This window comes from Pleurodeles waltl, chromosome 7 (genome assembly GCF_031143425.1).
Source record: "Pleurodeles waltl isolate 20211129_DDA chromosome 7, aPleWal1.hap1.20221129, whole genome shotgun sequence".
Classification (NCBI taxonomy): domain Eukaryota; kingdom Metazoa; phylum Chordata; class Amphibia; order Caudata; family Salamandridae; genus Pleurodeles; species Pleurodeles waltl.
The window spans coordinates 1,523,982,415-1,523,998,089 of record NC_090446.1 but is presented as its reverse complement, the minus strand read 5'-3'; the positions used below and the strand labels follow the sequence as shown (position 1 = coordinate 1,523,998,089).

The 15,675-nt window shown below is 55.5% G+C and overlaps 1 protein-coding gene across 1 annotated transcript in view; it reads left to right on the top strand.

Annotated features, from left to right (window-relative positions):
* Positions 1 to 15,675, top strand: part of CD79A (CD79a molecule) — a 60,143-nt gene that overhangs the window by 14,628 nt on the left and 29,840 nt on the right. Inside the window, exons 2-3 of the mRNA XM_069201361.1 lie at positions 1,806 to 2,138; positions 6,909 to 7,027. Coding sequence (XP_069057462.1) covers positions 1,806 to 2,138; positions 6,909 to 7,027 — 452 coding nt within the window. The remainder of the gene's footprint in view (positions 1 to 1,805; positions 2,139 to 6,908; positions 7,028 to 15,675) is intronic.

The following is a 15,675-nucleotide window of genomic DNA, read 5'->3' as shown; positions in this document are numbered from 1 at the left end:
CAAGGCTTGGTGGCTCTTCTTCCAAGGGATTTTCGGGCTCCGTGTAACCCCAGCCTCCAGCACTCTCTTCCTGCAGCATACAGTCCCCTGCCTGCTGCCCCAGCGACATGGGACTCCTCTCCAAGTGTGCTGAGTGGGCCTCACTGCGACTCCTGGGTCTGCCGCCTGTGAGTTGCCTCTGGGGGGGCTGCATCTTCAACTTCTGACTCTCCACACTGCTGAGGGTCGCCTAGGATTCCCCTCCTTGGGTTGAGTCCCGCTAGACCTTCCTGGTCCCCGGCAGCTCTATAACGCTTCATCTGCAACTCTTACCTTTGCCAAGGCTTGTTGGTGGTTCTTCCACACCACTGACTGACTGAACACTTCTTCCGATGTGGGACATTGACTGCATCACTTCTGGAACTCTTCTAATGCTCCTGTGCTGCTTAGCCGACTCCTGAGCTCCACCGTCGACCTTGTCCTGCATCTCCAAAAGGGTGGGTAGTGGCTCCTGTCCCAACTGGACCCTCCAACTCGAATTGGACTTGGTCCCCTTCTTTTTCAGATCCTCTTCTGTCAGGATCCACCTTCTGTTCCTTCCAGTCTTGCTTGGGTCTTGCACAGTCCTTTTACAAAGCTTACCTGTGGGTTTGGGAAAAACCAGGTACTTACCTCCTCTCTCCTTTTCGCTGGGGGACACTCTGGTACTTACCTTTTGGGGTTCCTTGTTACTCTAGCTCCCCCTAAAGATTCCAGTTCCTTGGGGGCCTGCCTTTCACATTCCATTTACTTAGTATATGGTTGGTCTCCCCCAAGGTCTCCATTATTTTCTGTTATTTCACTGTTTTCTATTGCTTTCTATGCCCATTTCTGATTACTAATGTGTATATAATAGTGTGTTTACTCACCTGCTAGTAGAGTATTGCCTATACATGATATTACTATTTGTGTTACCATAATAAAGTACCTTTATTTTTGTAACACTGTGTTGTTCTTTCATGTGTGTAAGTGCTGTGTAACTACAGTGGTATTGGATGAGCTTTGCACGTCTCCTAGATAAGTCTTGGCTGCTCATCCACAGCTACCTCTAGAGAGCCTGGATTCATAGAGACTGTCTACACCTCACTAATAGGGGAAACCTGGACCTGGTATAAGGTGATAACACCACAGGTAATCACCACACACCAGGCCAGCTTCCTACAAGGGGTACCAAGTGCAAATGTAGAATGAACAAATACACACACACTCAGTAACTGTCTCAGCAGTGGCCTGGAGGGACCACTTGCTCACTCATCTATATCCCCATGCTGAGTCTGGCCCTCGGAGTGATCTAGACTCTGGTGGAGGGGTTACTCTAACACAAAGGGGACAAATATCCTGTCTGTTATATTACGATTCCATTATAGCCTATAGGATTTATATTTTGGCGAACGGGATATCCATCACCATTGTGCCATACTCTAAATCAGGCCCAAAGTATAGTACAGACTGGGTGGTACTCTACAATAACATACTCCCATTGTCTAGTGCAGGTCAATTATACACCCGACTACGGCAGCGCCCCCATTCACGATACCCCATGAGCATTGGAACCTGGCCATACATGCAGGTAGTTCAGTACCCCCATTTTCTGTCCTCAGATTAATTACACCCCAGTCAAAGTAGCGAGGCACTCACTTTTTCCAGGGCAATGGAACAAACCGGTCATTCACGAAGGGTAGCGGTACCCATATTCTTAGTCCTCAGGGAGGCACCACCCATAGACCAAGTTACCTTGGATCTCTTTCCCAGCATTTGCTCTTCTTACCCTCTGGTCTCCCTTGCAGGTGATGCGGGCAAGGACATCTCGGTTGAGTGGGTGCCCACCTCCTTGACGTGCCTGGAGGGACAACGCGCCACACTCAAGTGCAGCTACACTCCAGAGAAGCTTGGTGTCACGGTGACCTGGACGAAGATTCAGATGGCCAGGAACGAGTCTTTGGCCACCAATGTCACCACCACCAGGAACCCAGAGGACAAGTTCTACTGCCTGCCAGACCACGGCGTGGCCAACCTGTCCATCAACGAGGTGGAGAAGGCGGACTCCGGGCTCTACATCTGCAAGGTGACCAAAGGTAGAAAGTCCGGCAGCTCCTGTGGCACCTACCTGCGTGTCCTCAGTAAGTAGCACCGGGGACCCTGGGAGGGGGGCTCCCCACCAACCCTACTAGGAGGGTCATAGCTGCCAGAGGTCCTCTTCAGCCACTTCTAGCTTACAGACATCTCTACTCCACACCCTGGGCCTAGGCAGCTCTCACTCGGAGCACTCAGTCCAAGCTACAGGCTCCTGAAGCAGAGCTGGCTAAGAATGAGAACCGGAAGAGGAGTCACGGGGGTCTGTGGGCACGTGGCAGTAGTACAACTAACAGACCTTGGACTGACAGGAAGTCGGCATGCTGGGGGAGGATCTATCATGGCCTCCCTTCTTTTCTAAACCACCTCCTCTTCGCTTCCCTTCGGCTTTTCTCTGCCTCTTCAATTCTTTCTTCACGTCTCATTCTACCCAGCCAGCCTCACTGCCCCACAGTTTATTTTTCTTCCAGCGAGAAAAGGCAGGTCAGTTTGTTTGCATAGATCAGGTGCTTTCAGGCGGACTGGGATGGAAGGGTCAAGCCTCCGTGTGCCAGGGTCCCTTGCCGGCCAGTTTGTTTACAGGGGGTGGCAGTGCCCCATGCACGGAAATAAAAAGTATTCCCTCTGCCAGGAATGCTGTACCGTTACCCGAGGGGCAGGCGTCCTCTGTGCCATGGACACTCCACGGGTACCCGAGGGGCAGGCGTCCTCTATGCCATTCATACTGTACTGGTACCCGAGGGGCAGGTGCTCTCTGTGTCATGAACACTGTACGGGTACCTCAGGGGCAGGCGCCCTCTGTGTCATGAACACTGTACGGGTACCTCCGGGGCGGGCGCCCTCTGTGTCATGAACACTGTACGGGTACCTCAGGGGCAGGCGCCCTCTGTGTCATGAACACTGTACGGGTACCTCAGGGGCAGGCGCCCTCTGTGTCATGAACACTGTACGGGTACCTCCGGGGCGGGCGCCCTCTGTGTCATGAACACTGTACGGGTACCTCCGGGGCAGGCGCCCTCTCAGCCATGGAGACTGTACGGGTGCCCGAGGGGCAGGTGCTCTCTCTCCCATGAACACTGTACTGGTTCCCGAGGGAGAGGCGCCCTCTCTGCCATGGGGACTGTACGGGTGCCGAGGGGCAAATGCCCTCTCTGCCATGAACATTGTACGGTTACCCGAGGGGCAGGCGCCCTCTCTGCCACGGAGACTGTACTGGTACCCCATGGGCAGATGCCCTCTCTACCATGGACACTGTACGGGTACCTCAGGGGCAGGTGCCCTCTCTGCTATGGACATTGTACGGGTACCTCAGGGGCAGGTGCCCTCTCTGCCATGGACACTGTACGGGTACCCTAGGGGCAGGTGCCGTCTCTGCCATGGAGACTGTACTGGTACCCGAGGGGCAGATGCCCTCTCTGCCATGAACACTGTATGGGTACCTGAGTAGCAGGCGTGCTCTCTACCATGGTCACTGTACGGGTACCTCAGGGGCAGGTGCTCTCTGTACCATGGACACTGTACGGGTACCTCAGGGGCAGGTGCCCTCTCTGCCATGGACACTGTGCGGGTACCTCAGGAGCAGGTGCTCCCTCTGCCATGGAGACTCTAGGGGTATCCAAGGGGCAGGCGCCCTTTCTGCCTGTATGGGTACCTGAGTAGCAGGCGTGTTCTCTACCATGGACACTGTACGGGTACCTCAGGGGCAGGCGCCCTCTGTACCATGAACACTGTACGGGTACCTCAGGGGCAGGTGCCCTCTCTGGACACTATACGGATACCTCAGGGGCAGGTGCCCTCTCTACCATGAACACTGTACAGGTACCTCGAGCTTCCTGCCTGTCCTTCCAAGGTGGGATGTAATGCTCTGAAATACCGATGTGTATGGTGCACATATCCCCCGAGAGGGTATCCAGGCTGTTGGGCAAGGATTAAAGTCTGCCCCCTCAAGCCAGTGCCTCGTACTTTGTCAGACTCTGGGGGACTCTGCTTGCCGGTGCTGAGTTGTGTTGGCAAGAGTCCGGGGCCTGCTGGGTGGGCTGGGGACAAACCTTGTACCCTAGAGAACCATGCAGCTCTGACCTGGGTGCATGGAGAGGATTGGCACTGCCCATTGTGGAGAGGAGCTGACCCCTGGCAGCCTTGGAAGACCTGCACATGGCCCAGATGATGAAAGAGCTGTGGGGGTCCAGTGGGCCCAAGTGCAAGAAACTAGCTCCCCAGCTGGTATTAAAATACTGCTATAGATGAGGTGCAGTGCCCATCACACCTCTGGACCCTGGTGTCACTGCACCTGCTACACTAATGTCATTTACAGTTCTCCAAGTTCCTCAATCTACTCATTTTCCTTCTGGCCTCCCTATGCCCACCCCCTCTCCTCTCATCTCCTTCATCCATTGGATACTCTTTCCTTTCTCCCCCTCTTCTGTCTCTCACTCATACTCTTCCAACACCCTCTCCTTAGTTCTGGTTCCTTTCTCTTTATGTTCCCTCCCCACGGTGCTCATCCTTATCTCCTTCTTGCTCCACCCTGTTTCCTTCTCCCATTCTGTTACATTTTCCTGCCCTCCTCTCTGTTCTTCGCCCCTCCTTTATTTCATCCCTTTCTTGTCTCTTCTGTATTCTTCCCTCATCCTCTTCTTCTGGGCCCCTCCCTGGGCCCTGGCAAGGCCTTGGGGCCCAGCTGGTGTGGGCAGCTCCATGGATGCCCTGTCCAGACAGTCTCGACTCTGACTGGTCCTTATCGAGGTGCAGACCCTTGAAGTAAGTGGGGAAAGGGGAGTGAACGGGGGGGAGGTGGGAGGGGGGGTCTCACATTGAGTGTCCCTTTGCAAGAACTGGGAGGTCAGTTCCAGTTACTCTCCTTGCCAGCTGACTGCACACCACTTAGAACTGAGCACCACGAACCCTGACACTCTACATTTGTCATGTATTCTACGTGGTTTGGAACCCTTGTTTGGTTGCTAGAATTTTTATTCAGACCAGCTTTTACCCATTTTTTCCCTGAAAACTCCGCAGCTCAAGCATCATTCCTCTGAGTTGTCCATTTTGTAACCAGGGTCAGAAACCACTGAAAGAGAAGCCCAGGCGGATCATTCTAAATGTTCTACATTGTATTCTTTGTCTGGCGCCTCACGAGCATTGACTGAGTCTCAGGCCCACTGATTGAGAGCTAAGCTCATTGACTAAAGCCAGTTTACTGACACTCTAGCCCACTGACTGAGGCTCAAGCCATTTGACTGAGAGCCAAGCTCACCGCCTGAAACTCAAGCCAACTGACTGATACTCAAGTCCACTGACTGAGAGCCAAGCTCATCGACTGAAACTCAACCATACTGATTGATACTCAAGTCCACTGACTGAGAGCCAAGCTCATCGACTGAAACTCAAGCCAACTGACTAATACTCAAGCCCATTGACTTAGAGCCAAGCTCATCGCCTGAAACTCAAGCCAACTGACTGATACTCAAGCCCACTGACTGAGAGCCAAGCTAATCGACTGAAACTCAAGCCAACTGACCGATACTCAATCCGAATGACTGAGAGCCAAGCTCATCAACTGACACTCAAGCCAACTTACTGAGACTCAAGCCCATTGACTGAGAGCCGAGCTCATCGACTGAAACTCAAGCCAACTTACTAAAACTGAAGCCCATTGACTGAAAGCCAAGCTCATTGACTGAAACTTAAGCCCATTGGCTGAGAGCCAGGCTCATTGACTTAAACCCAAATCCATTGACTGAGACTTAAGCTCAATGACTGAGAACCAAGCCCACTGACTGAGACTCAAGGCCATTGACTGAGACTCAAACTTACAGACTGAGACTCAGACCTATTGACTGAAACTCGCTGATTGAGACTAAAGCCCACTGACTGAGACTCAAACCCACTGACCGAGAAAAAAGGCTATTGACTGAGACCCAAGATTGAAACCCATTGACTGAATCCCACTGATTGAGACTCAAGCCCATTGACTGAGAACCAAGTTCACTGACTGAGACTAAAGCCCACTTAATGAGCCTCAAGCCTACTGACTGAGACTCAAGACCACTGACTGAGGTTCAAGCCCACTGACTGAGACTCAAGCCCATTGTCTGAGATTCAAGTCCCTTGACTGAGACTCAAGTGCCATGACTGAGACTCAAACCCATTGACTGAAGCCCACTGATTGAGACTCAAGCCCGTTGACTGAGATTCCATCGCATTCACTGAGGTTCAGGCCATGTCTGAGACTTGAAGTAAAAGCCAGTGGCTCACAAACACTTTCCATAGGGAGCCATCAGCTGCAGGTCTCAGTATGATTTTGAAAACTAGTGCCCAGCTGTAACTACCCATTCAAATACCTGTTAATAAAACTGAAATGTTTCTTTGAAGAGGCAGCATCTGCTGTAAATTGAGCTTACTGGATAATGTTGTCACACTGTGCCTCACTTTTGAGCCCTGACCACCTGCTAGGGTAAGCCCTGGCTGCTCACCCTTACTAGCCCTGGGCAGTCAAGCGCCCACATTAGAGTGGGTTAGTAGTGTGGCCCTAGTACACCAGTGGTAAACAACTGAACCCCCACAGGATACTGCCCAGTAACCACAGACTCCCTCAGGACCCATGAAAAGGTCGTACAGGGTTCTGTTTGCAATGAACATGGTATGGATGCAGAAGGGGCTCATGTTCCATGTTCTCCACACCTGAACACATTGTCGGTGGTGCTCTGAGACTCAGCCACCTCGAGTTCCGCGGTTGCACTAGGGCTCTAGAGGGTGGTACTGTGACACAAATCTCTAACTCGAAGCTCAAGAACTTCTGTAAATTTGCTGATTTCCAGAGCCGGTTCCCAAAGCCTTGCTGCAGCTGGAGGAAGGGACCAAGAACACCATCATCACGGCTGAGGGTGTGATCCTGCTGATCTGTGCCGTGGTACCCGGCACCATCCTCCTTTTCCAGGTGAGCTTCGGCTATTCACTAGCCATATGAGACGGCGAAGGCTGTGCGTAAGGTGTGAGAATCCTACAACAACAGTGTCCTGAAAAGCAGAGACATGAGGTGGAAGCATTGCTATCCCACCACAACCCCTGGGTTGCCTTTGCAGGGGGTGTGAGTGTCCCTATCTCAGCACAATCCTAGTGGCATGTGCAGGGGGTGTGAGTGGCCCTATCACACCACAATCCTAGGGGGCATGTGCAGGGGGTGTGAGTGGCCCTATCTCAGCACAATCCTAGGGTCATGTGCAGGGGGTGTGAGTGGCCCTATCCCACCACAATCGTAGGGGGAATGTGCAAGGGGTGTGAGTGGCCCTATCCCACCACAACCCCTGGAATGCCTGTGCAGGGGGTGTGAGTGTCCCTATCTCAGCACAATCCTAGTGGCATGTGCAGGGGGTATGAGTGGCCCTATCACACCACAATCCTAGAGGCATGTGCAGGGGGTGTGAGTGGCCCTATCCCACCACAATCCTAGGGGCATGTGCAGAGTGGGTGAGTGTCCCTATCCCACCACAATCCCAGGGGGCATGTGCAGGGGGTGTGAGTGGCCCTATCTCAGCACAATCTTAGAGGGCATGTGCAGGGGGTGTGAGTGGCCCTATCTCAGCACAATCCTAGAGGCATGTGGCTGGGGTGTCAGTGGACATACACCAGCACCGTATTAAGTAGGTCTGTGCATGAGGTGTGATTGGTCCAATCCCATCACTGTCCTGGGGGCCTGTGAATGAAAGGTACCTGGCCCTAATGCAGAACAGTCCTGGGTGGAGTATGTGCATGGGATGTTAGATGGCATGTGCAGACATAATGGGTCCAATCACACTTCTTGCGGTCTGTATATAATCGATGCTCGTGCCCCCTAACACGGTCAAGAGGGCCCTCACATGGAGTGTGAGAGGCACAATTCTATCATGTATCCTGGGGCCTGCACATGAGCAGTGAGTGGTTCTATCTTATCACAGTCATGGGTGGGGGTGCCTGAGCAGTGAGTAGTTCTAAATTATCACAGACATGGGTGGGGGGTGCTGGAGCAGTGAGTAGTTCTATCTTATCACAGTCATGGGGTGTCTGCCTGAGCAGTGAGTGGTTCTATCTTGTCATGGGGTGTCTGTTGAGCAGTGAGTGGTTCTATCTTGTCATGGGGTGTCTGTTGAGCAGTGAGTGGTTCTATCTTGTCACAGTTATGGGGGGGGACCTGAGCAGTGAGTGATTCTATCTTATCACAGTCATGGGGGGATGCTTAAGTAGTGAGTGGTTCTATCTCATCTCAGTCTTGGGTCCTGTGCATGAGCACTGAGTGGTTCTATCTTGTCAAACTCATGGGTGACTGCTTGAGCAGTGAGTAGTTCTATCTTGTCACACTCATGGGGTGTGTGCTAGAGCAGTGAGTGGTTCTATCTTGTCACACTCATGGGGTGTGTGCTTGAGCAGTGAGTAGTTCTATCTTGTCACACTCATGGGGTGTGTGCTGGAGCAGTGAGTGGTTCTATCTTATCACAGTCTAGGTAGTCTCTTCTTGAGCAGTGAGTGGTTCTATCTTGTCACACTCATGTGGGTGTGTGCTTGACCAGTGAGTGGTTGTATCTTATCACTGTCATGGGGGTGACTGCATGAGGTGTGAGTGGTGCTGTCCTGTCACCACCCTGTACCTCTGCATGAGGTGTGAGTGGATGAGGGCCTCTGCATGAGGTGTGAGTGGGTGAGGGCCTCTGCATGAGGTGTGAGTGGGTGAGGCCCCTGCGTGAGGTGTGAGTGGGTGTGGGCCTCTGCATGTGGTGTGAGTGGATGAGGGCCTCTCCGTATGGTGTGAGTGGGGAAGGGCCTCTGCGTGAGGTGTGAGTGGGGGAGGGCCTCTGTGTGAGGTGTGTGTGGGGGAGGGCCTCTGAGTGAGGTGTGAGTGGGGGAGGGCCTCTGTGTGAGGTGTGTGTGGGCCTCTGCATGAGGTGTGAGTGGATGAGGCCTCTGCATGAGGTGTGAGTGGGGGAGGGCCTCTGCGTGAGGTGTGAGTGGGGGAGGGCCTCTGCGTGAGGTGTGAGAGGGTGAGTGCCTCTGTGTGAGGTGTGCGTGGGTGTGGGCCTCTGCATGAGGTGTGAGTGGGAGAGGCCCCTGCGTGAGGTGTGAGTGGGTGTGGGCCTCTGCATGAGGTGTGAGTGGATGAGGGACTCTCCATATGGTGTGAGTGGGGAAGGGCCTCTGCGTGAGGTGTGAGTGGGAGAGGGCCTCTGTGTGAGGTGTGTGTGGGGTAGGGCCTCTGCGTGAGGTGTGAGTGGGGGAGGGCCTGTGTGAGGTGTGTGTGAGGGAAGACCTCTGCATGAGGTGTGAGTGGATGAGGCCTCTGCGTGAGGTGTGAGTGGGTGAGGGCCTCTGCGTCAGGTGTGAGAGGGTGAGGGCCTCTCCGTGCGGTGTGAGTGGGTGAGGGCCTCGGCGTGAGGTGTGAGTGGATGAGGCCTCTGCGTGAGGTGTGAGTGGGGGAGGGCCTCTGCGTGAGGTGTGAGTGGGCCTCTGCGTGAGGTGTGAGAGGGTGAGGGCCTCTATGTGAGGTGTGAGTGGGTGTGGGCCTCTGCGTGAGGTGTGAGTGTGTGAGGCCTCTGCATGAGGTGTGAGTGGGTGAGGGCCTCTGCGTGAGGTGTGAAAGGGTGAGGGCCTCTCCGTGCGGTGTGAGTGGGTGAGGGCCTCTGCGTGAGGTGTGAGTGGGGGAGGGCCTCTGTGTGAGGTGTGAGTGGGCCTCTGCGTGAGGTGTGAGAGGGTGAGGGCCTCTGTGTGAGGTGTGAGTGGGTGTGGGCCTCTGCGTGAGGTGTGAGTGGGTGAGGCCTCTGCATGAGGTGTGGATGGGTGAGGGCCTCTGTGTGAGGTGTGAGAGGGTGAGGGCCTCTCCGTGCGGTGTGAGTGGGTGAGGGCTTCTGCATGAGGTGTGAGTGGGTGTGGGCCTTTGTGTGAGGTGTGAGTGGGTGAGGGCTTCTGCGTGAGGTGTGAGTGGGTGAGGCCTCTGCGTGAGGTGTGAGTGGGTGAGGCCTCTGCATGAGGTGTGGATGGGTGAGGGCCTCTCCGTGCGGTGTGAGTGGGTGTGGGCCTCTGCGTGAGGTGTGAGAGGGTGAGGGCCTCTGTGTGAGGTGTGAGTGGGTGTGGGCCTCTGTGTGAGGTGTGAGTGGGTGAGGCCTCTGCATGAGGTGTGAGTGGGTGAGGGCCTCTGCGTGAGGTGTGAGTGGGTGAGGGCCTCTGCGTGAGGTGTGTGTGGTACTGTCCTGTCACCACCCTGTGCCTCTGCGTGAGGTGTGTGTGGCACTGTCCCGGTACAGTCATGGGGCACCTGTGCCGTGAGCCTGAGTGTGAGAGTGATCTCCTGCAAGGACACACCTGGGTCTTCTTCTAAGGACAGTGTGCACTCGGGCTTTGTGGGGTGTGCGCACCGTTGACCTCATACACACCTGTGTGTTTTTGGCATGTTGTCAGTACTGACATTCCATCAACCCCTATAAGGCATCTTATATCCCGTCTGTAAGTACAGAGCAACACGAGTACTTGTGACTTGTTCGAAAGAGTAACGCATAGATGGAGTAACATTGCATCGTGTACATGAAATCCTAATCCTGGGTGTGGGCCTCTGCGTGAGGTGTGAGTGGGGAGGCCTCTGCATGAGGTGTGGATGGGTGAGGGCCTCTCCGTGCGGTGTGAGTGGGTGAGGGCCTCTGCGTGAGGTGTGAGTGGGTGAGGGCCTCTGCGTGAGGTGTGAGTGGGTGGGTGAGGGCCTCTCCATGCGGTGTGAGTGGGTGAGGGCCTCTGCGTGAGGTGTGTTTTTGGCATGTTGTCAGTACTGACATTCCATCAACCCCTATAAGGCATCTTATATCCCGTCTGTAAGTACAGAGCAACACGAGTACTTGTGACTTGTTCGAAAGAGTAACGCATAGATGGAGTAACATTGCATCGTGTACATGAAATCCTAATCCTGGGTGTGGGTCTCTGCGTGAGGTGTGAGTGGGTGAGGCCTCTGCATGAGGTGTGAGTGGGTGTGGGTCTCTGCGTGAGGTGTGAGTGGGTGAGGGCTTCTGCATAAGGTGTGAGTGGGTGAGGGCCTCTCCGTGCAGTGTGAGTGGGTGAGGACTTCTCCATGAGGTGTGAGTGGGTGAGGGCCTCTGCATGAGGTGTGAGAGGGTGAGGGCCTCTGCGTGAGGTGTGAGTGGGTGAGGGCCTCTCCGTGCGGTGTGAGTGGGTGAGGGCCTCTGCGTGAGGTGTGAGTGGGTGAGGGCCTCTCCGTGCTGTGTGAGTGGGTGTGGGCCTTTGCGTGAGGTGTGAGTGGGTGTGGGCCTTTGTGTGAGGTGTGAGTGGGGGAGGGCTTCTGCGTGAGGTGTGAGGCCTCTGCGTGAGGTGTGAGTGGGTGTGGGTCTCTGCATGAGGTGTGAATGGGTGAGGGCCTCTCTGTGCGGTGTGAGTGGGTGAGGGCCTCTGCGTGAGGTGTGAGTGGGTGAGGGCCTCTGCGTGAGGTGTGAGTGGGTGGGTGAGGGCCTCTCCATGCGGTGTGAGTGGGTGAGGGCCTCTGCGTGAGGTGTGTTTTTGGCATGTTGTCAGTACTGACATTCCATCAACCCCTATAAGGCATCTTATATCCCGTCTGTAAGTACAGAGCAACACGAGTACTTGTGACTTGTTCGAAAGAGTAACGCATAGATGGAGTAACATTGCATCGTGTACATGAAATCCTAATCCTGGGTGTGGGTCTCTGCGTGAGGTGTGAGTGGGTGAGGCCTCTGCATGAGGTGTGAGTGGGTGTGGGTCTCTGCGTGAGGTGTGAGTGGGTGAGGGCTTCTGCATGAGGTGTGAGTGGGTGAGGGCCTCTCCGTGCAGTGTGAGTGGGTGAGGACTTCTCCATGAGGTGTGAGTGGGTGAGGGCCTCTGCATGAGGTGTGAGAGGGTGAGGGCCTCTGCGTGAGGAGTGAGTGGGTGAGGGCCTCTCCGTGCGGTGTGAGGGGGTGAGGGCCTCTGCTTGAGGTGTGAGTGGGTGAGGGCCTCTCCGTTCTGTGTGAGTGGGTGTGGGCCTCTGCGTGAGGTGTGAGTGGGTGTGGGCCTTTGTGTGAGGTGTGAGTGGGGGAGGGCTTCTGCATGTGAGGTGTGAGGCCTCTGCGTGAGGTGTGAGTGGGTGTGGGTCTGCATGAGGTGTGAATGGGTGAGGGCCTCTCTGTGCGGTGTGAGTGGGTGAGGGCCTCTGCGTGAGGTGTGAGTAGGTGAGGGCCTCTGCGTGAAGTGTGAGTGGGTGAGGGCCTCTGCGTGAAGTGTGAGTGGGTGGGTGAGGGCCTCTCCATGCGGTGTGAGTGGGTGAGGGCCTCTGCGTGAGGTGTGTTTTTGGCATGTTGTCAGTACTGACATTCCATCAACCCCTATAAGGCATCTTATATCCCGTCTGTAAGTACAGAGCAACACGAGTACTTGTGACTTGTTCGAAAGAGTAACGCATAGATGGAGTAACATTGCATCGTGTACATGAAATCCTAATCCTGGGTGTGGGTCTCTGCGTGAGGTGTGAGTGGGTGAGGCCTCTGCATGAGGTGTGAGTGGGTGTGGGTCTCTGCGTGAGGTGTGAGTGGGTGAGGGCTTCTGCATAAGGTGTGAGTGGGGGGGGGCCTCTCCGTGCAGTGTGAGTGGGTGAGGACTTCTCCATGAGGTGTGAGTGGGTGAGGGCCTCTGCATGAGGTGTGAGAGGGTGAGGGCCTCTGCGTGAGGTGTGAGTGGGTGAGGGCCTCTCCGTGCGGTGTGAGTGGGTGAGGGCCTCTGCGTGAGGTGTGAGTGGGTGAGGGCCTCTCCGTGCTGTGTGAGTGGGTGTGGGCCTTTGCGTGAGGTGTGAGTGGGTGTGGGCCTTTGTGTGAGGTGTGAGTGGGGGAGGGCTTCTGCGTGAGGTGTGAGGCCTCTGCGTGAGGTGTGAGTGGGTGTGGGTCTCTGCATGAGGTGTGAATGGGTGAGGGCCTCTCTGTGCGGTGTGAGTGGGTGAGGGCCTCTGCGTGAGGTGTGAGTGGGTGAGGGCCTCTGCGTGAGGTGTGAGTGGGTGGGTGAGGGCCTCTCCATGCGGTGTGAGTGGGTGAGGGCCTCTGCGTGAGGTGTGTTTTTGGCATGTTGTCAGTACTGACATTCCATCAACCCCTATAAGGCATCTTATATCCCGTCTGTAAGTACAGAGCAACACGAGTACTTGTGACTTGTTCGAAAGAGTAACGCATAGATGGAGTAACATTGCATCGTGTACATGAAATCCTAATCCTGGGTGTGGGTCTCTGCGTGAGGTGTGAGTGGGTGAGGCCTCTGCATGAGGTGTGAGTGGGTGTGGGTCTCTGCGTGAGGTGTGAGTGGGTGAGGGCTTCTGCATGAGGTGTGAGTGGGTGAGGGCCTCTCCGTGCAGTGTGAGTGGGTGAGGACTTCTCCATGAGGTGTGAGTGGGTGAGGGCCTCTGCATGAGGTGTGAGAGGGTGAGGGCCTCTGCGTGAGGAGTGAGTGGGTGAGGGCCTCTCCGTGCGGTGTGAGGGGGTGAGGGCCTCTGCTTGAGGTGTGAGTGGGTGAGGGCCTCTCCGTTCTGTGTGAGTGGGTGTGGGCCTCTGCGTGAGGTGTGAGTGGGTGTGGGCCTCTGTGTGAGGTGTGAGTGGGGGAGGGCTTCTGCGTGAGGTGTGAGGCCTCTGCGTGAGGTGTGAGTGGGTGTGGGTCTCTGCATGAGGTGTGAATGGGTGAGGGCCTCTCTGTGCGGTGTGAGTGGGTGAGGGCCTCTGCGTGAGGTGTGAGTGGGTGAGGGCCTCTGCGTGAAGTGTGAGTGGGTGAGGGCCTCTGCGTGAAGTGTGAGTGGGTGGGTGAGGGCCTCTCCATGCGGTGTGAGTGGGTGAGGGCCTCTGCGTGAGGTGTGTTTTTGGCATGTTGTCAGTACTGACATTCCATCAACCCCTATAAGGCATCTTATATCCCGTCTGTAAGTACAGAGCAACACGAGTACTTGTGACTTGTTCGAAAGAGTAACGCATAGATGGAGTAACATTGCATCGTGTACATGAAATCCTAATCCTGGGTGTGGGTCTCTGCGTGAGGTGTGAGTGGGTGAGGCCTCTGCATGAGGTGTGAGTGGGTGTGGGTCTCTGCGTGAGGTGTGAGTGGGTGAGGGCTTCTGCATAAGGTGTGAGTGGGTGAGGGCCTCTCCGTGCAGTGTGAGTGGGTGAGGACTTCTCCATGAGGTGTGAGTGGGTGAGGGCCTCTGCATGAGGTGTGAGAGGGTGAGGGCCTCTGCGTGAGGTGTGAGTGGGTGAGGGCCTCTCCGTGCGGTGTGAGTGGGTGAGGGCCTCTGCGTGAGGTGTGAGTGGGTGAGGGCCTCTCCGTGCTGTGTGAGTGGGTGTGGGCCTTTGCGTGAGGTGTGAGTGGGTGTGGGCCTTTGTGTGAGGTGTGAGTGGGGGAGGGCTTCTGCGTGAGGTGTGAGGCCTCTGCGTGAGGTGTGAGTGGGTGTGGGTCTCTGCATGAGGTGTGAATGGGTGAGGGCCTCTCTGTGCGGTGTGAGTGGGTGAGGGCCTCTGCGTGAGGTGTGAGTGGGTGAGGGCCTCTGCGTGAGGTGTGAGTGGGTGGGTGAGGGCCTCTCCATGCGGTGTGAGTGGGTGAGGGCCTCTGCGTGAGGTGTGTTTTTGGCATGTTGTCAGTACTGACATTCCATCAACCCCTATAAGGCATCTTATATCCCGTCTGTAAGTACAGAGCAACACGAGTACTTGTGACTTGTTCGAAAGAGGAACGCATAGATGGAGTAACATTGCATCGTGTACATGAAATCCTAATCCTGGGTGTGGGTCTCTGCGTGAGGTGTGAGTGGGTGAGGCCTCTGCATGAGGTGTGAGTGGGTGTGGGTCTCTGCGTGAGGTGTGAGTGGGTGAGGGCTTCTGCATGAGGTGTGAGTGGGTGAGGGCCTCTCCGTGCAGTGTGAGTGGGTGAGGACTTCTCCATGAGGTGTGAGTGGGTGAGGGCCTCTGCATGAGGTGTGAGAGGGTGAGGGCCTCTGCGTGAGGAGTGAGTGGGTGAGGGCCTCTCCGTGCGGTGTGAGGGGGTGAGGGCCTCTGCTTGAGGTGTGAGTCGGTGAGGGCCTCTCCGTTCTGTGTGAGTGGGTGTGGGCCTCTGCGTGAGGTGTGAGTGGGTGTGGGCCTTTGTGTGAGGTGTGAGTGGGGGAGGGCTTCTGCATGTGAGGTGTGAGGCCTCTGCGTGAGGTGTGAGTGGGTGTGGGTCTGCATGAGGTGTGAATGGGTGAGGGCCTCTCTGTGCGGTGTGAGTGGGTGAGGGCCTCTGCGTGAGGTGTGAGTAGGTGAGGGCCTCTGCGTGAAGTGTGAGTGGGTGAGGGCCTCTGCGTGAAGTGTGAGTGGGTGGGTGAGGGCCTCTCCATGCGGTGTGAGTGGGTGAGGGCCTCTGCGTGAGGTGTGTTTTTGGCATGTTGTCAGTACTGACATTCCATCAACCCCTATAAGGCATCTTATATCCCGTCTGTAAGTACAGAGCAACACGAGTACTTGTGACTTGTTCGAAAGAGTAACGCATAGATGGAGTAACATTGCATCGTGTACATGAAATCCTAATCCTGGGTGTGGGTCTCTGCGTGAGGTGTGAGTGGGTGAG